Here is a 22188-nt window from a genome sequence, read left to right on the forward strand (position 1 = left end):
AGGATAAACAGTGGATATCTGGGTTTATTACTGAGGCCCTAAATTTGAAGAAAGTACACAGTTGCATTATTCAAAAATATTTAAAGTACAGTCACTGCATATTGTCCATGAGAGCATGCAGCATACCATGCCTTGATTCCAGGGGCAGGCTGACTTCTGTGAGGTAGCATGTAGGCTGAGTGTAGGGCTGCAACTAAACTGAGGTTGGCAATAAGAAAAAAAACCCTCTTGGTGTAAAAAAAAAATGAAAATAAATCAAAGCAGCTGTTACCTTGTGGCTCTGGCACTGTATTTTCATATTATGCTCTACTTTTTCTGTTCTTTTTCCTGATGGAAGAATTTCACATTTTCCACATATAGGTTCAAATTCTTCTCAAAGGCTAAATGAGAGTCCCATGCTAATAAATATGATTCTGAATTGATCAAAGTTTCAGATGGACTGGAAATACACAATATAGAAAATACACCTCATAGTATGCAGAAGTCTGCATTTCTGGTGCTATGTCCCCTTACCTGTTCTGATGAATTCTGCTGAATGTATCTCTCATTTGTTTAAGAGCACAATCAACAATTGCTTCTGCTCCAAGATCTCAAGATCAAGCCCAGTAGAATCAAGATCTAGCCCAGTAGAAGACCAGAATTTATACAGAGAGGGGGTTGGAGGGTGATAATCAGCTGTGATCTAGTGTACATACAGGCTGTGAATTTACTCCTCCTAGTTCCACAGCAATCAGCCTGTCACCTTTGAAAATTTCAATCTTGGTGTAATGAACCCAGTTTCTGGGGGAAATGGTTTACCCTCTCATATTTTTTTCTTTCTTTCTCATCAGAAGGAGTGCATGGATTTGTGCATGGAGGTTATTAAAATGGAGATTGCATAAATCCCTAAGACTTTGCCCAGTGGAAAAGATGACATTCATTTGTTCTGTTTACCTTCAAATCTGTTACTTTCCTCTAGGTTCTAACCTGTAAGATTATTTTTATTAAGTAGGAAGATAACACCCCATTTAAAGGATGTGATAATAAGGCTTTAGGGCTTGTTTTCACCCGAATACTAATCTTGTTAATGTACTGTGTAAAGGTTCGTGGAAAGTTAATAAATGGATATGAATTTACCTACTGTGCATTTCATACAGCTCCGGGTTTGTTGTTCAGTGAACACAGAGATATAAAAGGATGCATAGTCTTTTTAACATTCAGAGTAGGAAGTGAATTGCTTGACTGAGGCCCTCCTGTCAAATAGGAGTCATTGTCACCTGGTAAATTCAAGTACTCAATATCTTTTTCTTTATGAGATGTATGTGATGTGAAGCTTTGCGTCCTCTGTCATTTCCACAGAAAAAGATGTTTCCACAGCAAAATTAACCCTGAAAGTTGATATCAAAAGAGTGGTGGGGTTGAAGGGAATTGAGAAAAATTTAAAGACGACAATGGTTCTCTTTGTGCTTTGCTTTTTCAGCTGTGAAATTTGGAAGAATGTCCAAAAAGCAGAGAGATAGCTTGTATGCTGAAGTGCAGAAGCACCAGCAGCGGCTGCAGGAGCAGCGGCAGCAGCAGAGTGGTGAGGCAGAAGCCCTCACCAGGGTTTACAGCAGCAGCATCAGCAATGGCTTGAACAATCTGAATAACGAAACCGGCAGCACCTACTCAAACGGGCACATCATCGATCTGCCGAAGTCCGAGGGCTACTACAACGTGGATTCTGCCCAGCCCTCCCCAGACCAGTCGGGGTTAGACATGACTGGAATCAAGCAGATAAAGCAGGAACCTATCTATGACCTCACCTCTGTACCAAACTTGTTTACCTACAGCTCTTTCAACAACGGGCAATTAGCTCCAGGGATATCCATGAGTGAAATTGGTAAGGAAAATTCTTATTCCTGTGTTGCAATGTATATATAAGCTAAGGTCCAGTATTTTCTGCATTAAAGTGCCATACAGGCATTCCATACACAGGTACACAATAGTTACATCTTCACACATGTGTGTGCATACAGAGAGTAAAGGAAAGAAAATTACTCTGGAACTAATTGACATAATATTAAGGCAGCTCTGTTTTTACTAAAAATTATGCAGTTCTTAAACCCAGCAGTTCATTTCTGTTTATTAAATAGGAGCATCAAAGCAGGTGATGAATCAATCATAAGCAAGTGATAATTAGGAAGGGGTTTGTTTCAAATGAGCTCATTACTGGCAGGTTAAATGATCTCTTCAGCCAACCATCCGTATTCTTGTCAACACCCAGAATCCCCATAGCAGCTAATTCCAGGGTACTTACTGTGAAAAAGTACCAGTTCATACTTCGGTTGCACGCATGTCAAAGCCAGAGCAAGCTCACCAAATTCATGAAGTGCACTAACTCTGAATGTACTTCTGTGGATATCCCTGCTTCCCTGCCTGAAGGCCTTGGAGAGCCTGACCCTTGCTTTCATCTTTGACGAGTGACAGAGACCTCTCTGTGAGGTGAGACTGTAAGAAACACAATGACTAACAGTGATTTTTGTCTAAGGAGAATTTCTGTTCATCTAATGCTTCTAGTTATATTTCACCAAAGCCACTGGAGGTACTGCTTCCATTACAAAGAAATAACATGAACAAAGATTTGCATCCTAATTAGGTACCTGAAGAAGTGAAATATGCTGAATCTGTTGTGGCTGAGAACTTAATCAAAGGTAACACTTTGTTAATGGAATTTAATTAAAAAGAAAGAAGAAGGGTGAAAAGCTGTCTTTGACTCCTAACAAAGTAGTTAATTTCAAATCATGAAAAAACACCTCTATAGTTCTGGCCTAACTTTGTTGTCTCATGTACATGGATGTACACTGAGATCTGTAAATATGTGTGTGTTTTCAGACCTGCTGAGGATCCTGGAGTTGTGGCCTCCACTCAATATGGATTGCAGTAGTGGGATATATCCTAGTTACTGTCTGGTAAAAAAGTGAAGTTGCAGCTAAAATTTATAGCATATTTTCTGCCCATGCATGCTCATGTGTAGGGGTCTCTATAATACATTGCCTGCTTTAGTTGCAAATTGTCCAGGAGAAAGTTAAACTTTTCTGGCACTCTGTTTATTAAGCATGTTTTATTATCACATTTGGCCTAGACCAATATCCAGTAAAGCTGTACTCCCACAGTGTAGGATTAGAGATGAACATTTGCTCCAACTTCCCTCTCAGCTCTCATGGCCATATGAATGTTACTCACATGTGGCTTGTGCATCAGTCCTGCAACAGTGCATCACAGTACTACTGCAAACCAGCTGAGGAGCAATCTAAACTGTCCTTAAAAGCTGTTTCCCTGTAGACCCAGGACCTACAGGGATTGTTTCCAGAGAGACTCAGAGGAGGTCAAGAAATGCAGGAGTTCTGATAGTCCATGAATTCGGGTTTGTGCTCAGTTACAGGAATGAGTGCAAAGGCAGAATATGGCCATGGGATTATATCCTTAGTGGCCACAGAATCTCCCTGAAATCAATGGAACCTTTTGAATTCAGAGAATCAAAATTTTGTCTTTTTAACTTAAATCAATTTAAGTTTTATCTCTTGCAGATTCACTTAGGAGTAATGCATCATTCTTAGCTTTCAACCATTTTTTTCTCTCCTAGCTCTAAAACACCCAGCCCTAAATCCACCCCACATTTCTAAGTTTTTCATCCTCTTCTGAAGCACACAAAGCAGGAAAAAACCCGGAGCAGAGGGAGTGCTACATAGAAAGTGGCCTATTTCTGAGCTGACAGCAAAATTCAGAGGCTTTGGGATTTAGCTCTCTTCATTTTGAAACTGAAACTAGGTCTCCTAAATTACTACGATTTTACACAAATACTGCCGTCTATCATTTGTGGAACCTACAGCAGAGGGTTAAGGGTGACAGTGAGAGATAATGTAATATAAACAAATCAGCTGACACAACTGGAAGAGATGCACCATAAAATATTTGGATTAGTGCACAGGCAAATTATATTTTCAGTGTTCAAAAAGAAGTAGAAAATGCCTCTTAATGCTGCAGTGGATTGTCGGACCATCTGTAAAGCTGCAGTCTTGCTGTCCTGGGATATACTGATTTCGTATTATAGTATGCTTAAATTTCACTGCAGAATTGCATCTCACACAAGTGACATTTAGGAATAAACTCAACTTATGCTAAATAGACATTACCACTTTTAACTGCTAGATGAAATCATACAGAATATATAGGAGTAGAAAAGATACACTGTATTGACTGTTGTGGCTGATGGCAATTTCTTTATACCAACCTGTCTAGTGATCTAGTGAAACACTAAGTATCCCAGATCATGAAAGTCCTTTTCTGCACTGATTATTTTCTACCAGTAGAAATTTCCAGTCTTAGCTTTCTTCTGGCCCTTACGTTCTTCAAATAAACATATGTATATAAGCACAACCTCAGCTGCCACTTGCCTGATCTTGAGTGCAATCATCTTATGTGTTTTCCTCATGAATGAATGTGTGGGAACTTCTTTCATCCTTGAGTTCCTAGAAGTTGCTGTAAGCTCTCTAAGGAGCAGACTTCTTCACAAGCACTCAGAATAAAAGCAGTCTGTGCAGTTTCTGCATTACATGTCAACCAACATCTAATTCAGTTACTCCTTTGGTGTTGATGCTTTGCTTGTTTCAAACTCACTTCTCTCTTGGGTAGGGCATTTTTTATTAAGATATAGTTGACTGTACATTTCCAAGTTTGAATCTTATTTTCTCTTTCTTATTTTTCTAATCTTTTCAATCCTGTCACATTATGTCTCAGTCTTCATTGATGCTTTGTGACTTCTTTCAGTTTAGAATTGTCTCTTAACTTAAATTAGCATGCTATGAATCTTCTCTTTCAGATTATTATGAAAATGTTAAATGCTTGTAAAACAAGTCCTAATAATGGTCCCTGCTGCATCTGAATAAAATACTTGCTGCAATTGCATATATTACTTTAGTATTTATATTTGGTTTGCTATCTAACAGTAAGTTCTCTGTAAAATTCAAGTAACAAGTCTTCCTTTCCCTGTCAGTTTGATTCAGTTACAAAAATAATGAAATAATGTTTTCTAAGATACTCTATGACATAATTTACACATCATTTACATGCTCTTCTTCACATGCTAATTTTCTAGTTCCACCAAAAAGTAATCTAAATGGTTAGAGCTACTTTGATCTTTAACAGTTCTATGCTTTAATTTGAATGTGAAAGTGTTCTTTTTCACAAGCATACATTCATCTACAGAAGACTTTGTAGTGGAAATGCAAAATTTTTTTAACAGTTTTGAAATGCAGAATTTTTTTCACAGCAACTGTTTTGACACATAGTATTAGAATGGAACAGCAAGAAAAATATAGCTTATCTTTTATTGCATGCTTACTGGTATCTATATTCTGTGCTAGCAAATAGGTGTAGGAGAAGGATATGCTTACAGATTGAAGTTGTATAGGGCTCTGTTGCACATACTTAGTATTATTATATTTCTTCAAGTGAGTTAAGTAGACCAAGATGCAACAGCACATTATCTGATATCCATAAGAAGCAGGATAGGCAATACCTCCTATGGAAGAGAGGGTTAAGTATAACAAAAAAGCATTTTCAGATACAGTCACAAATTTCTCATGTAACTGTTAGAGCTTATAATGGGGAGAAGTCGTACAAAATCAGGTAGTTCCCCATTAGGCATAGGCTTCATCAATATTTCACTTCCTGTTACAAATAAAACCTCAAAGCATAAGGACACCACTCCAAAGTTCATAAATACACGTACAGAACCTCAACTTGGCATCAAATGCTTTTCCAGTCCAGATCCCTTTCCTTTAAAGGGATGTATTTTTGTCCTTCAGTCAAAGCATCTTCTTGGACACTTGATGTGGATTTGGGTGGGCAGAACAAAAAATAGGTGAGGTGCAGTGACCAGATGAGTTAGGCAGGCTCTGTCACTGCTTGTCCTGCTGTCTGGATGACATGACTCAGGTGTGTTCCATCAGCCAGTGATGATGCCAGTGTGGGAGACACTCATGTATTGAGGACTCATACTGCCAGGGACTTTACAGCATGATCCTGTTTCTCCACTGTGCCATCTGCACATCTGGGAAGGCAGAAATGATGCAGTGAGAGGTCAAACCATAGGGTGAAATCTGCTTGCCATGTCAAAAGCAAGAATTTGGTCATCTGTATAATGGCGTTCTCCTCACACAGCAAATCACAGAGGTCAGCTGGTAGGTGGGAAATTCTAAAGTGAAAAGGGACCTCCAGTTCCTTCTCTCAGTGCTTGCTCCCAAGTGTGGTTTTAAATTAGGAGGCATTTAAGACTTATTTTTAGGCCTGGTGAAATTAAAAGACTGTTCTGTTTAAATATATGTGCATAATATTACCTGCCACTGAGCTGAACATTGCATTTTTCTCACTAAATAATGTGCCTCCAATCTTGGTCTTGGTAAAAGTTAATAGAAAGGCTTCCCTGCCGTAACTGCAGTTGAGATTGCCAGCCTATGATTTCTTAAGACAAGACAAAATTGTTAGCCAACACTGCTGTGGAGAAAACAGACCAATTAAACATTCACTGCAACTCAAACTAAAGGGTGCTCTGTAGCTGTGTACATGTAGGTAGTCAGTAAGACACCTCTAGAGTGTACAGGAGATCACATAACCCAGCCTCTATAATTACAGATGAAAGTGTGCATATATTTATGTGACACTGCTTCAACATCAGGCCTGTATGAAGGTACCAAATGGCTTGGAGAGCTACATTTCTACCAAAATTAAAGTAAGGTTGGCGAGCTTAGGTTTGGTTCTCCCCTTTCCCAGTCTTTATAAGCCTGTGCTGCTGTGTGTATCTTAGAGTGGGCAGTAACTCCCTAGGACAAATGTCTACTGTGGATTGGAGGAGACATCACCTGCTTTATATTGTAAGGCACAACTCTTTGACCTGGACACATAGACTGAAAAAATTATAGTAAAGGAAAGCCTTAATTTGTTCTTTTTAACTTATTCAGGATAGGTATGTAAAAGCAAAGTCCTCTTGGTGATCAGAAGTTACATTCTGTGATTCAGTCATCATTTAGCTGGGTTCATACATTCATCTCAGGACCACATTGAACAACTTTATATTCTGCAAAGTTATTTAATTTCCATTGCTGCAATATTGTACAAGCAGGAGTTATTTCACTCTCTCTTCTCGAAGGCAGATCTTCACCTGTAAACATTATGAAGTCCTCTGCTGAAGATCTATTTGAAAGCCAGTCTCATATCTTTCTCCTTTCAGCAGAAATCTTCTCATTAACTTTAGAAGAATTTAGTTTATTCCTCTATGTCTATACTCTTAATAGATGTCCACAAGACTTAATGTTGGATATACAATATGCAAATATATATCATCAGACTGTTATCTTAAAAAGTCCATTGTGCTTTGGTTTTGAAAGCCCTTCTCCATGTGATAAGCACTTCTCTTTGCAAAAGCACTTCTCCGATATGATAAGTATTTCTCATTCCTTAACATCCTTCTCTTTATCTCCAGGGTTTGTTCCCTGTGCCAGATCAAGTGTTAACAGACAGCTTCTGCATGGTGTATTGGTCAATTAGTTGCTATTTAAAGGGACACTCCAAACCAGATTCAGAATGAAGTGACCTCACTAATTAAAGCCCATGCCTAAGGTGACAACAGCATCTATGTTTATGTTCCCTTTTCAAAGCTACCACCCACCCCACAATGAAACAGAGATTAAGTTTTTGTAGTCCTATGTAATGTTCTTCCGCTTCTTTTTCTAGGCCATGGTTTAATATTCCTTCTAGCAACATGACGGTCAAAATTTTACAGCACTGCTGTCTACACCCTGGCAGCTGTATTTAAGAGAAGCAATGTTGCCATCTAGTGAGCATTTAAAATATGCAACATTGCATCTTACACACACGCTGTCAGGGCACTGTATCTTACCATCGTTACCTATTTAAAGATGACAATGAGAGTATGTTCATATTTGAATTCTGCTCTCATCTCAGTTCACATGACCACAGTTAGAACTTCATCTTGTTTTACAAATGAGCTAAAAATATGCACAGAGTGGTTTTAAAAACAACCTTATCTATAGCCTACATTTTTTAAGCATCATAATATAGTTCTTTGAAGGAATCAAATTTCTAATCCTTTAAAGTTTATAAAATTACTCCTTTTCTCCAAAGACAAGAATGTTGACTTCCATGGCCAAACTTGGCAAAATATATTCATTCAGCTGAGATTCCAAAGAAAGCAGTTAGAAATCAGCCATTTGTAGCAGTCAAAATATGTAAAATACCATGTCATATATCCCATATATTACCATATATCATGGCAATCTTCTCAGGAATAACATTGTGCTATGAATATTGTCGGGTTACAAATCACACATAAAAATCAATGTAAATCCAATGATGTGGTAAGTACTGAGGCATGCTGTTACTGCCAGTTGTAAGAATAGACTTTTGGCTGGTTCCCTGTCATATGCTTTGGAGCAGCAATGTCAGTAGCAGAAGAAATGGCTTCCTGCAAGTAATGCTCAAAGAAAGAAGACTGGAGCAGGTGCCAGAGCACAGAGGGCCTGGGATGTGTAAAAGAAGTATGTTATCTTCCAGGGTTGTGACTCACACACAGCTCACAAAGAGGCAAACTGCAGATGAGAATCGAGAGGTCAAGGCAGTGACGCTTTAGCAATCACTGTTGCATATGGAAGTGGCATGCTATCTGCCAAAATTGGTATGGTTTGAATTAGTGATTACTTGTTGCTTTTGTCCTCATCTGTGTAACCCCTTCATGGACTTAATGTCAACTCTCCCATCAGTGTTTTTGTCTAGTGTTTCTGGGCAGTCAGCCCCAATAATTACAAGGTAATTGTACTTTGTGAGAGATTAACCTGGAGTCCCTTTTATATTTCTTCATCATCCTGGATGGCAGTGGTTGATCATTCCTTAATCCTAAGGCACAAGGAAGGCATCAGAAGTTTGGGGTTACAATTTTTTCCTTTCCCAGGACACATGCAGCATTCTAAGTTTGCCTTTCCAAGGCTACAGTCCAGTTTTTCACACTGTGTGCTTTCTGTCAGCGAGCTTTCATCACTCACTTCATGCATTTCACTACTTTCCACTTTATTCCTGAGAATAAGGTAATTCTGCTTGTTTTGCATTTTGTGATGCTGTTTCCAGCTTTGTAGGTAATGATGTCTTTCATCAGTCCATTCAGCTTTTGATATTTTATTTCACACAACAGCAACAATTCCTTTATACAAGAGTGAAATATATGAGAAAGAATTCAGGTGAAATGCATGAGACAGGAACATAGATGTGCACAGTGGAAAAATTCAATGTGACAAGACATAGGGCTCAGAGACAAATAATGAAACTGATTATCAGAACGCAGATTTTATAGTGCAGTAATCTTGGAATGAAAGTCACATGTAAGTGGGAATAGTTAGTACAAGATTTAAGGCATGGCACCCTTTCTTGTGTTCCTTTTTGACTGCATGGATGGCTTTTCTTTTGATCAGTGAAGATTCTGTCATTATTTATGATAACCAAGTTGTTCTACTTTCTGACACTAAACACATCACTTTCATCCAACTCATTTGCCACACTACAGGAAAATAGAACCATTGTAGAATGTTTTGTCATTACTTTTTAACATGTTTCTGTAAATAAATTGCTTAAAATCTTTATGGAAAGCTAATTCTAATCCGAAGACTGTGGCAGTGACACAAATGCTAGAAGATATGTTAACCTCTGCCAGCTTTTTGCAGGCTATTACAGGGCAAACCCTCACAAACATGGTTTAAAACCAGTAATATTCTAACTATTCTATATATATTTCTCAATTTAATAGAGAACAATATCCACTTCAGGCAATTGTAAAAGATGATATCACTTTCTTCTTTCAGAACAGTCTCATTTTAATATAAAGGTCTATTTATGCAAGCTATGCTGGAAGAAACTAAGAAACAGCTCATCTCAATAAATTTGTGGTAGTCATACAGTGCCTTTAGAGTCCATTTGAACTCTAGCTATTTCCTTGGTTAGTGCTTTTGCTGCCAGTTAGATAATTTCTAATTTTTGCTAAATTGGCTGAGTCCCAGGAGAAGTATTACTAAGAAGAGACAATTAAGCATTTATAAAAATCCTCTAGAATGTAACAATTCTAGATCCATCTTCTAGCTTCCTTAAGAAGAGGACTTCATTCCATTGTATTGTCATTTCTATTAATTTATTAGTATTTTTTGTAAAGGCAAATGAAGCACTGATTCATTTTGAAGGAGAGAAAGGAAATAGAGAATTCACACACGTAACATTTACTGTTTGTGCTCTCCGTTAGTGACATTAAGTATTCAGTAACTTAAGGAAACCTTAAGAAAAGGTTATTCCCGAACTAAATTCCAGCATTTCTAGTCTCATATGAGTGTTTTTATGTTTCATACTATTTTCCTAGGCTGCATGTTGTGTAGTGTTACAAATTTATTAAACAAATACAGGTTATGAAACTAGCTTGTGTTTGAAAGGGAAATACTTTTTGCTTATGGCATTGAGAATGCCACAGGCAGATGAAAAATGGAATGAGCATTTTGTAATCACTTTCAGGAAAAAATGTTCCCATTCTTCTGAAAAAAAAAATTAAAAAAAAAAAATCAGACTTTTCATCCAGTTCATGTAAAAAAATTGAGACCTATTATTCATGTTCTATGGCAACCAGAGATATTTTTTCTTTATTAGCTGTGTCACTGTCTCTACAACTGTCAAATAATTTAAGAATAATCTCAATTCAATGAATTTGGTGATTCAGTTTTCAAATTTTTTCATTTTGTAGTCATAATACCCTTGAATTGGCGTACAAAAAAATGTTGATCCAATGCTATCATGCCAAGTTTTTAGGTCCTAGAACAGAGATTTTATTTAGAATGCCTGGCTGGAGATTTGTTATGTGTGCTTACAGCAGCCAGCCAAAGCTGTGATGTTACTGCAGAATTTATTCAAAGTGGATCCCTGCAAGAGCTCAACTTAGGATGTAAGCTGAGATAAGCTCTTAGCTACCCAACTGGATCCTAAGGGTAAGATTCATTATTCATTTTAATTGAAGATTATCAGTCAGTGTTTTAGGAGGCACACTTCAAAGTTTTTTAGTTCCCTGTGCAAAAGAGGGGAATGCTGAGAAAAACTAGAGTCTCTCCTGAGAAAAGAGAGACAAATGAAAGAACTAAGGAGCCTGTAGGAAACAAATGCTGCTGTGGATAATTCCCACTCAGCAGGCCAAACTCACAGCTGGTGGATTACATCCATCCCCACCAGCATTGTACTTGACCTCAAGTTGGGGTTTTTCCTCACTAGTATAGTTGGAGATCTCTGAATATTGCAAGGCAGTGCTTGAAAAAGGCAGGGCTGGTTTATCAGCTGATAGTAGACCCCTGTGAGTCTGTGGTATGCTGATTTTGATTGCTATCTAGGTCACAATGTTCAGTTTTCTGTATGTACTTATATTTAAGCAATACTCTACTGATGCAATAAATGTTTGAGCAATTGTAGTCTTTGGAGAGTGCCTTTTGTGAGGTGACTCTTGAAATCTACAATAGAAAAGTACAGTAGAAGAAAAAGAAAAAGAAGGAGGAGGAGGGCAGGGAAGGAGGAGAAGAGCCTGCCAAAGCAAACAAAACTGGAAACACAAAGGGTCATTCTGGAAGTGATGAGCTGCAGTCCCAAGCTTATATGCAGTTGTTCTTCTCTTGCAACATATGCTTTTGTCCTGTTTTGTTGATGAAACAGGGCTTTTACAGTCTTTCTGTCTCCCCAGTCCTTCTGTCAGGGCCGTGCAATGATTCTTTAGCTACTCTCCAGCTCTAATGAAATGAAAGAGCAGTCTCAGACAATTGTGTTCCTACAAGTTTTAGAGAAGCAACTACTCAGTAAGCAAAGGAGACAGACAACTTTAGGGAAAGGCAGAAGCTCCAACCCAGTTCCCTGTTCACCCCCGAAGGCAGTGGCTGATGACCAGTCAAACTGAGCACACTAGTCCCTTGTGCACATACACAATGCCTGTTACCCACCCAGATGCTGAGATAGAAGGTCAGAGGGGGAGTGGCAATTGATATTGAGTGGCAATTGATGCATCTATAGAGATCCAGGTTTGTTGTACTCACTTTGCTGTGTAGCTTACTTCTCTGGGCAATCCTCACAGAATCAAGTCTCTTGGTTCTGTCTTCTATTTTAGGTTGAAATGTAGTTAGAAATTCCAGGGCAAATGTAAAAACCATTTCTTTTCCTGAAATGGCATTGATTTCTCATGGTCCTCTTCAGCTTCGTGATGTACAATTTTCAGCTTCTTCTGGACTTCTCCTACTATACATTCAATTTCTGTTTTTTTTTAACTGCTGTAATCGCAAAGTCCAATTAAATTATCTACCCATTGGTCTGGCGCCTCTCAAGACCTCACAGGGCCCTGCTACAGGAAGGGCAGCATGCTCTGTGCTGCGCAGAGTGGGGACCAGCCTGACCTCTCAGGTTTCTGCTCTCTAGCTGTGCCAACAAATACCACCTGGATTTCCTTGTCCTCTAAGAACACATGAGTCTCTATAGCTAGGATAGTGGGCCATTATAGAAAGCCAGTCAGAGACATGCAGGACATTAATGAAATGCAAGTGGATACCCCATGATGTATTTTGTTTGAACATTTCTGGGTTTTGAAACCATTGGTTACAATTATTAACAGTTTCCTTGAATGAATATGTTGTTTCTGGCTTACCTCTCTGGTAGCAAGTACTTCTTTCTAGATTTTTTTTTTAATCAAGCAGAGCATTTGTAGAAAAAGTGTCTGCTTTTCAAGAAAAAATTTCAAGATACCAATACTAAGAAAACCCCAAATTTATAATCAAGCTGCCTAATGCAAATGCTTCAGCATCCCAGTGTATATCAGAGTTGGGGTACTGGGAACATTATTTTCTGTGGACCATGTTTCCAAGACAGAGTCAATCTGCCAGGATATGCTGTAATTTTCATGTATCAAGTGATCAAGGAGATTTAGCCCCAGTGTAATAAACCCAGTATGGAGGAAAAAGGGGAGGAGTAAAGGACCTAGTCTACATTTGTGTTTATGTACTGTGGCAGATAGATAAGCTTTAAAAAATCCTGCAATTTACAGGCTGATGGTCATCCAGGCCTAGGAATTCTTTCTGTTAGAATTATTAATTTTCACTCAATAGTTGGAGTAGTTGGTCCTTGCAAAATAAAATGTTGCAGACTTTGATTCTCACACCTGTGTGGCCAGAACTTTGTTTGACTCTTTTGTTTTCATTTTCATGCAGCAAACCTGCTGTAACTTATGCAAAATGGGATTGACAATATTTCAAGTAGAAATGCAGTTCACATTGAAGTCACAGGAACAGAGTTGTCTTTTGGAGTCCATCCAAACAGGATTTCTTGTTGTGCACATGCAGTTACCCAGTGACAGGGTAACCCTTGAAATCTATGGTCTAAGATTTTTGAAAACAAAATCAACTCAAAGTCAAGGCTTGATATGTGAATTGTAGTGGACTCCTCTAGCCTGGAGAAGAGGAGGAACTTAGCTGTTAGATTATCATCCCTGCAGTGTATCTCCACAGGCGTTAGGCCTGTGCATGAAGGCAGTACCTTTCTTCCTGTTGTGTGTAGATGTTCTCTTGCTTTCCCTGTTGTCCATTTCTTTCTAGTTCTATTAAAAGAACTAATCTGTTGAACTTGGTGGTCAGTATTTCAGAGCTGCCAGGTCTCACAGAAATCTCTATGTTTTGGCCACAAGACTGTACTTGTAATAGGACAGGTTTACATCAGATGTCATTTATATTGTTGCCAGTGGTTTACAAATCTCCTTGGGATTCTTGTCATTCATTCTTGTCATTATCTCCTTATCATTCTACCTGGGGTTTGCCAAGATGTGTACTGACTCCAACTTCATTAGCAAAAAGATGCTAAAATCTGAAAATGTCAGGGTGAAAAAAAGGCCATGATCTGTGAAGCCTTTGAAGAGTGACATTCTTTGCTCTGCCTGTGTTGGATCTTCTGTTGCTGGACCATCTGAGAAGCCCAGACAGTGTATACTTCTTTTACTTTTTGCATTATGTCAGCTCTGCCACCCAGCTGTAGGCTAAATTTGCATAAAGCTCCTTCCAGGGACTCCAGCACAAAATGTAAGCAAGCAGTCTCCTCTGCTGAATGAGCAGTTCCCTTCTCCTCAGAGACCCAGTGAACCCTTCCTGTCAGACACTCAGCCTTGCCTAGCCTGCAGCACGAGAGTTTCAAGTCTGTCTTGCACCTGATTCCTCTTTGAATGTCAGCATTCAGAGCTGCTGCTTGCTGCAATTGCCCCAGGCCTTTCCACATTTAAATGGGTTTTAATGTCAGTTCAACATAAGCATCAGTACGTAAGGAAGAGATGCATGGGGTAAAACACAGGATGCCATCCCTAGAAAGCCCTGGAGAGTTTCTCAGCTCTCCATTCCTCAGGTAAATAAATGTTAGGAATAGGAGGAGAGCTGAGGAGCTTTGCAGTAGTGTAGAACTGCTGATCAAATATATTTTGAAGTCAGTGAAATCAAAAGGTCTTGTTTTCAGATTGTTGACGTCAGGTCACTTTATCTGATTAGAAATCTGCACAGTAATATGAGATTATCTAAGACATTTACTGTAGGAGAGATGTCCACTTATCTTCAAGGCTTTTATTATAAAATGCAACATCTGAGCATCAAAGGTTAAGACTTCCATTTAACCTGCCACAAAAGAACAATAGGTAGATCATTCTGTTAATATAGATTCTTAGTTAACTTTAGGCTGGAGTCAGTTCTTCCATCAGTAAGCCTAAAGATAGTGTTGACCTATAAAAGGATACCTGCACAAATTCAATTACGCAGGCTTTATTTTTCCTATACGAACCTGCAACTTTTTTGTCTTCAGTGCCTTTCTACTGTGTCTCAGTTTATTAACTGTGAGAGCAGCACAGGCATCTGACCTTCAAATAGCATTCTTCTAGCAGTGTTTACAGGGAACATATACTTCTACATTTTTTTTTCAGCTTCCCTTCTTGCTGGTGTTTCTAAATTCAGTCAGTATTTGGCCAAAGAAGCAGACTTATTTTGGAACTCCAGGCTCCAGATCCCTACATTCTGTGCAAACTGTTGAGAATCTGAAAAAGTGAACAATGGTATACCTAGTTCTTTCTACTTCCTGTGCTCAGGTTTGGCAAATGCATTGTCAATATCCTTTTCTCTTTTTTGACAAATGTTTTCTGCACAATGCTGGTTCTGCTGCAACTGCTTCAGTTCACTTCTGTGGCTTCAGCTTTGTTCCTTTGTTTGGCCTAAGCAAAGTGTTCAGGCTGAAGCAATGAGCTTCATTAGATGTGTGGGTCCCACAGTTCCAAAACAGGAAATCATCAGTTTTCTGTAACATGTTTTATCACAACATTTCAACTCCTAATGCTAAGGAATTCATGCTGGAAGATTTTGTGAATTTTTTTTAATCCACTCAAGTGGCTTTAAGTGCAAAGGTCTGCTTTAAAGTACTTGTCTAAGAATTTACTCACAGTTTCAGTGGGTTTCCAGGGCAACATTGAATGCTTCCTTTTCTGCTTGCGTCCTGCATTCCATGTTATGAAGTCATTTCTAAGGCTGCCATTTCAGGACAGCTTTAAGGTAGCTTTGTGCTATGTGTGAGATTTATGTCCTCCATCTCTCCTTCTAAATCCCAGGACACTAGTTTTAGCTTTCACCCCTTGCTAAACCCAGTCTCCATGTTCTTGCTCAATCAGAAAATGATCCAGCTTAAAACTAACTTAAGAGAGACCTGTTTCCTCTTCTCTTATGAATCAAGCCAAGGTAATGCAAGTGTTCGTGGCAAATTCAAGCAGTCAGTCAACTTCTGAGGGACTTGGAAGCCCTGAAACATGCTGACCACTGAGTTCAGCAGATCAGTTCTTTTAGTAGAACTAGGGAGAAATGGACAACAAGGAAAGAAAGCAAACACCTATACTCAGCAGGAGGGGAGATACTGCCTTCATGCAGAGGTTGTGGCCTAAAGCCTGAAGAGGTACCCTGCTGGGGTGATAATCAACAGCAGTGTTCCTTCTCTTCTCTAGGCTGTAAGAGTCTACCATTTACTGCATAGGTTTGGGGCAGACAAAAGCAATTGCATAAACAGGGTCTCCAAACAAAATGTATTTCAACATATTAAATCACTTTCAGAGCAAAGATTTTGTATAGTTTCACAAAAATCATTGTTATTTTCATCTGCAGATCCACTGTTTATCAAGATCATTTTGTTTTGAGTTAAATATTGAAACATTTTTCAGTAATCAATTTTAGAATTCAAAACAAATGAGAAAGGTGACATTGAAAAGATTAATTTTCTTAAATGTACATTTTCCGACAACTTCAATGTTTTCAACTTTTTGCTGTTGCAGATCACTGTTCACTGTTTCATGCAAGTTGTATTTTATTCTCTTTTTCACAGACCGAATTGCACAGAATATCATTAAATCTCATTTGGAGACATGTCAATATACAATGGAGGAATTACATCAGCTAGCATGGCAGACCCACACATATGAGGAAATAAAGGTTTACCAGAGCAAGGTACAATCCTGTAATACACTTTTTCTTCTGCCTGAAATTGTTTACAGAGTAATTTATTTGCAAGAATACACTGGTGAGTTTCATATAGGTCAAAATACACTTTTCAGTATCTTTTGGGGAACTGGTTACTGAAAACCAAGCAGTGACACTTCATAAAAAGAAGGAGTAGCTTTCCAGCCTATTGAGCTGTTTGCTAATGTTAAAGCTTAGGTATGGTCATGGAATCCAGTTTTCTGTGCTTGTTATCACAGCTCTTAACCTCATGCACAAATTCAGTTAACTTCAATATGATTATGTTTGGGTCCTCTGTTGTAAGGCTTTTAAGAGAATAAGACAATGTAACCTTGTTTCCTTGCAATTTTGAAAACACATCTGCTTTTTCGGTGAATGACAAACACCTGTGATTTACAACAGTAGATAATAATAACAAAGTGAAAGTACTCCTTAAATTGAAGCCGTTCAATATTAGGTGGAAAAAATATCTCATTACACTACATTTTTGTTCTGCTTCTGTGATTCTCAGGACAAGTTCAGTCTGTTGTCCACTGGCACCTTTTCAGGTGTAGTCCAGTCAACAAAAACCTCTGTGCCTCTTGCACTGGCTTCATTAGCGATGAGTATCTGGTTAGGCTTCAGCTGGCACATTAGCTGGTCTTGTAAGACACAGGAGAGACTCCAGCTTGTTCTCTGAAATCTGAGCAGCTATGCAGTATTAGCAGGAACAAAAACACACCACAGCTTGCAGAGCTGTGGGGTGAAACCAAGAACATCCATTTACACTTACTCCTGTGTGCAAGGAAAATTGTTATTAGGAAGTCAAAAATTTTATGTCATCTGCATTCAGACACTTCAGTTATATATTTTAAGTTTCAAACTAGGAAAAATATTCTGTTGAATAAATTAATAGCATTGTGCCACTTCTTGCCTAAGAGTTCTGTGGAATGTGCACATTTTTTGTTCCGCTGTTAGTCTGTCCTGCACAAAAGCCAGCATTAGAGCCACGTTTTAACACTGGACAATGCATTCTGCTCCTTTGAAGAGGCAATGCCAGAGTTCAAATGAGTAGGACAATGGTTTGTGAAAACAGCCTTCTAATGAGAAGTAGATGGTTACCTAGAGAAAAAGAGATGTTGCTAGCTCTGCCTGGGTATGGGGATGGAGTGTGGGGAGTCCTGCCATCTTCAAGGCCACCTGGAGAAGTTAACACACTTACGTACCTGCTTGCTCACCACTTTGCTTTTTCACGTGTGTTTTCCCGGAAGACGAGAGAAGCCCTGTGGCAGCAGTGTGCCATTCAGATCACCCATGCTATCCAGTATGTGGTGGAGTTTGCAAAGCGCATAACAGGCTTCATGGAGCTCTGCCAGAATGACCAAATTCTCCTTCTTAAGTCAGGTGGGTAAACACCAGAGGCTTGAGACCAGCTTAGCACCCAGCACCATAGAAATGTGATCTCCTGTCTTTTCCTGCAAATTATTTTAATTTTGAAGGAGCTCTAATTTCTGTCTGTTGCATTAAGTACATTAACCTGGCTATATTTTTCCATATTAATGATGTTACTGCCTTCTGATCCCCTTTCCCCTTTCCAGTCAGTTGTGGTTATTAAGTACACACGCACACACAACCATTGCAAAAACTGCAGTCTCCAACTTGACATGTGGTGGAAAGAGCCTGCAAATTGAGCTGGTCGAATCAGTCATCTGCCACCTTGTAAAATCTCCACTTGTCATTAATGAAACAAAGACAGGCTCACTGGGGCCTTCCTCTGTGGTCATCTTTAATCTTTTTAATGAGACTACAGAAATACTCTACAGCCAATGCACATGAGGGAAAATTCCTGCTGGTGCCAGTTGGTTTCAGAGTAAATGAGAGCAGATTATGGCAGTGTGCTCCAGCCATGCTCTCTCTGCATGCTGGGCTTGCATGTGTGTGCATAAGGGCAAGGGGGAAAAGGCTTTCCTTTCTTATAAAGGGACTCAGTAATTTCTGTCCTCTGGAAGAATCCTGACAAGGTTTATCATGACTATGCGGTATGACACTGCCAACCCAGGAGGACAAAATGGCATGACTAAGTGAACCACAAGAACCACAACTGGTAATTAACTACATTTACCCTGTCATATCAGTTTCTTGCTCCCTCCACGTGTAAAAGGTACAATGCTGTGTGAGGCAGCTTGTTAAAACCTAAGAAGTGCTTTTATTTGAAGAGAGATCTCTTCACTAAGGCTGAAGGCCTGTGTGATTCAGCGCTCCATACACAGAAATCACAAACTATTCTGAGTTGTAAGGGACCCACAGAATCATTGAGTCCAGTGAATGGCCCAAACAGGGATAAAACCCACAACTCTGGTGTTATTAGCACCATACTGACACTAACTGAGCTAACCTCAGTGACAAAAACAGAATCACAGACTATCGTTAGGTGGAAGGGATCAGCAAGGATCAGCAAGTCCAGCTCTTAAGTAGCCCACAGGGGAACCAAAGCCACAGCCTTGGCGTTACAAGCACCATGGCTGTGCTTGGTGAGGGAATGGGCTCTGGTGATGGGTGCAGCTGCAAAGGGAAGGGATACAGAGATGCAGGGAACACACAGGCAACCTCCTAGAAAAAGAGAGTCACAGCACAAAAAATATTTCTTTTAATCCCGTACGAATTTTGAAAATTCTGCAGGTACCGGTGCACCCCTAGGAAATGTCATTTGACTGGCAAAGCTAGGATTTTTATATGCCTTGAGCGAAGCTGCCTTTTGTTACTAAAAGAAAAGTTTAATTATTAAAAAAGAGCCTCAGTAAATGCCTACTTTTAGGATAAAGTATTTCAAACTGATTTTTTTTGCCCAAGATCTAAATTCAGATTCAGTCCAGCCTGCTAATTTTCTGCAAAGGGTGAAAAAGTCAGCCTATAGAAAAGGTGGTTAGACTGGATCAGAAATGGCCCCTTTCTCTACTCAAAGCAGACAGAAATATTTTTTCTCGCATTCATAGATGTATAATCTAGATGCCTTCAAAGAGTGTCTGTTCTTCTGATGGTTTTTAATGACTGATGGCTTTGTAAATATCTTCTTGAGATTTCGTGTACTCTGATGTTAGGCAATAATACCTGGTACCTTTGCTCTTTTTTCTGTCTGCTAGGCTGCTTGGAAGTGGTTTTGGTGAGAATGTGCCGTGCCTTCAACCCACTTAACAATACTGTTCTGTTTGAAGGAAAGTATGGAGGGATGCAAATGTTTAAAGCTTTGGGTATGTTGCTCTTCTTTTTTCCAACCAATTGCATTGAACCACATAGCAAAAAAATTGTCTTTATTAGAACAGTGATCCACAGTGGAAATCTCCAGTAAATGTTGAATCACCAAGTCTCCAAATGTCTAGTTTTCAACAGAAAAAATAAAAAAACAAAGGTGACTCCATTAGCTGCTAGCGATGATAGGTGTTCTTCTCTAATAAAAAAAGAACAACAGGAGGGTTTTTTCTTGCTTTCTGAAGTTCTGATGAATTGCAAGTTTATGGCAGGAGCCAAGCTGTTTACTGTTCAGTTACCCTTGATGTATCAAATCCCTCCCACTGTGTCCTGCAGAAGGGAATTTTTAGCCCCAGTAATGAGGACACTAAAATAATGAACAGGTACTGAAAGTACTGTTTTGCATAAAATGTTTAAGTAAGCTCATTTAGGTTCATGTACTCAAAAAATTATTTTGTTTCTCAACATGATATTGAGTTGTACCTGAAATGTTGATAGTGAAACATTTGGGTTTTGTGCATCCATCAGACTGATGCTATCAGAAATTGATTCGGGACCTCAAAGTAAGATATTGCCTTCAAGTGTACATATTTATCTTTTTTCTTTTACTTAGTCTGTATCATAACCATACTACTTCTTTACAAGTTAAAAGCGTTTATGAATGTGTATTGGTTGATTTATTTTTATCTTTATGATGATTTTGCAAACTTTCATAAACACTTGTACTGGTAATCAGTAAGATCATATATGAAAGTTATTTAGGGCTGATCCTTCCTCTTCCTTAGGTTTAATATCTGTTTAGAAATACCAATTTTTACCTCATTGGGAAAAGAATAGTCTCTTCTAAGATGTCTGTGCAATTTTTGTACTCAATCCTGATTCTCTATATTTTTTTTGCTTCAGTGTATATTCTAGTGCCATTTTTGGGTTAGGTGGAATTCTAATAGTTAATTAAAAGCAGTTGCTTTAGCAATACAAAAATTCAGGAACAACTTTTTCTGAGACCAAAACAATCTCTGCAGGTCGAAGGGCTAATTTCTAGCATTGGTTTTGTCCTCTTTGTCTGCAGGTTCTGATGATCTAGTAAATGAAGCGTTTGACTTTGCAAAGAATTTATGTTCCTTACAGCTGACTGAGGAGGAGATTGCCTTGTTTTCATCTGCTGTTCTAATATCACCAGGTAATTTTTCATTCCAAGCACTAATTTTTTTCTCTCTTTATCCACCTTTATTTCTACATACATAAATAGCTGTTTAAGCTGCATCGGATAATGTTAAGCAATGTATTAAGCCGTGGAAGAATACCTGAATAACCCAAATATACCATCAGGAATTGCATATACTGGAGGTAGATCCAAAGTGTAACAGACATGGAGCAGGATTGTGCAACAAGAAATGCAGGCTGGCCATGTGAAGAGAAGCATGTTACTCAAGAGGTGCATGTTCCTCTGAGCTTTTTCAGGAACCACAAAACTCACCACCCTGAGTAGATTATATAGTCCATAACCGTGACAGGCTTTTCTTCTTGAGAATGAGAACATAAGCAGTAAAAATTGGTGTCCAGTCCTGTCTGAAGTTAGTTCCAGGTGAGAGGTAGTGATTAGAGGTGCAACATTCTCTTTTTCATGCATTCATGTATCACAACTCTACACAGACAAGCATGTATTTAAGGGAGTGATGGCTGGCTGACCACTGAGGAGACTTTTGTGATTGACTCAGAAGGTGGATCTAGTATACAAGCTCACAGTTTAGTGTGGAATTTTTTGATATACCTCAGGGAATGCAGACACACAGTTTCATTGAAGGGTAACCTCTTAAACAGCCTTTCAAAAAACACCACACCATTAATTATTTTTCCAACTTTTTCTGCTGAAGACTTCTTCTAGGTCACCTTGTCCTTTTGCACATCTGTGTTGGAGATTATGTTATTCAGAATTAGACTATCACAGATGGTGTCAACACTTTCATTCTTATCATTAACAACATCAACTAAAAGGACTCTACTCATTTTTTTTTCACTTTGAGCAGTTCTTGCCATCATCTGCTCAGAAGGGAAGCAGTTGAGCCAGTGACTCTTCATGGGGTTATGCCAAAATATTGCATATACAACCCTCCAAACTTTGATCATTTCCACCTCAGAGGTGTCCCAGCTGTGTGCAGGGGTGATAGTCACCCCAGATGTCCTGACTTGCTCTGGGACACCAGAGCTGCAATGTCCTGATGGGTCTCTGCCCATCATTTCTCTCTCAGTCTGAAAAGACCAAAGCTGGATGGGTGGCAGAGGGTGCTAGCTGCTGGAAGAATCAGATGGAATCAAAATTCCATCTAATTCCATCTGATTAATTTCTGCAGTTCTGTAT

At 39.0% G+C, this 22188-nt stretch overlaps 1 protein-coding gene across 2 annotated transcripts in view; it reads left to right on the forward strand.

Moving 5' to 3' along the window:
- The window catches only part of RORB (RAR related orphan receptor B), a 134361-nt gene that overhangs the window by 98821 nt on the left and 13352 nt on the right, over positions 1 to 22188 (forward strand). For both annotated transcript variants that reach the window (XM_063423086.1, XM_063423085.1), the window contains 5 exons: positions 1460 to 1861; positions 16471 to 16592; positions 17855 to 17987; positions 19724 to 19831; positions 20899 to 21009. In XM_063423086.1, the coding sequence (XP_063279156.1) occupies positions 1460 to 1861; positions 16471 to 16592; positions 17855 to 17987; positions 19724 to 19831; positions 20899 to 21009 (876 nt within the window). The remainder of the gene's footprint in view (positions 1 to 1459; positions 1862 to 16470; positions 16593 to 17854; positions 17988 to 19723; positions 19832 to 20898; positions 21010 to 22188) is intronic.

This window comes from Prinia subflava, chromosome Z, assembly GCF_021018805.1.
Source record: "Prinia subflava isolate CZ2003 ecotype Zambia chromosome Z, Cam_Psub_1.2, whole genome shotgun sequence".
Taxonomy (NCBI): Eukaryota; Metazoa; Chordata; class Aves; order Passeriformes; family Cisticolidae; genus Prinia; species Prinia subflava.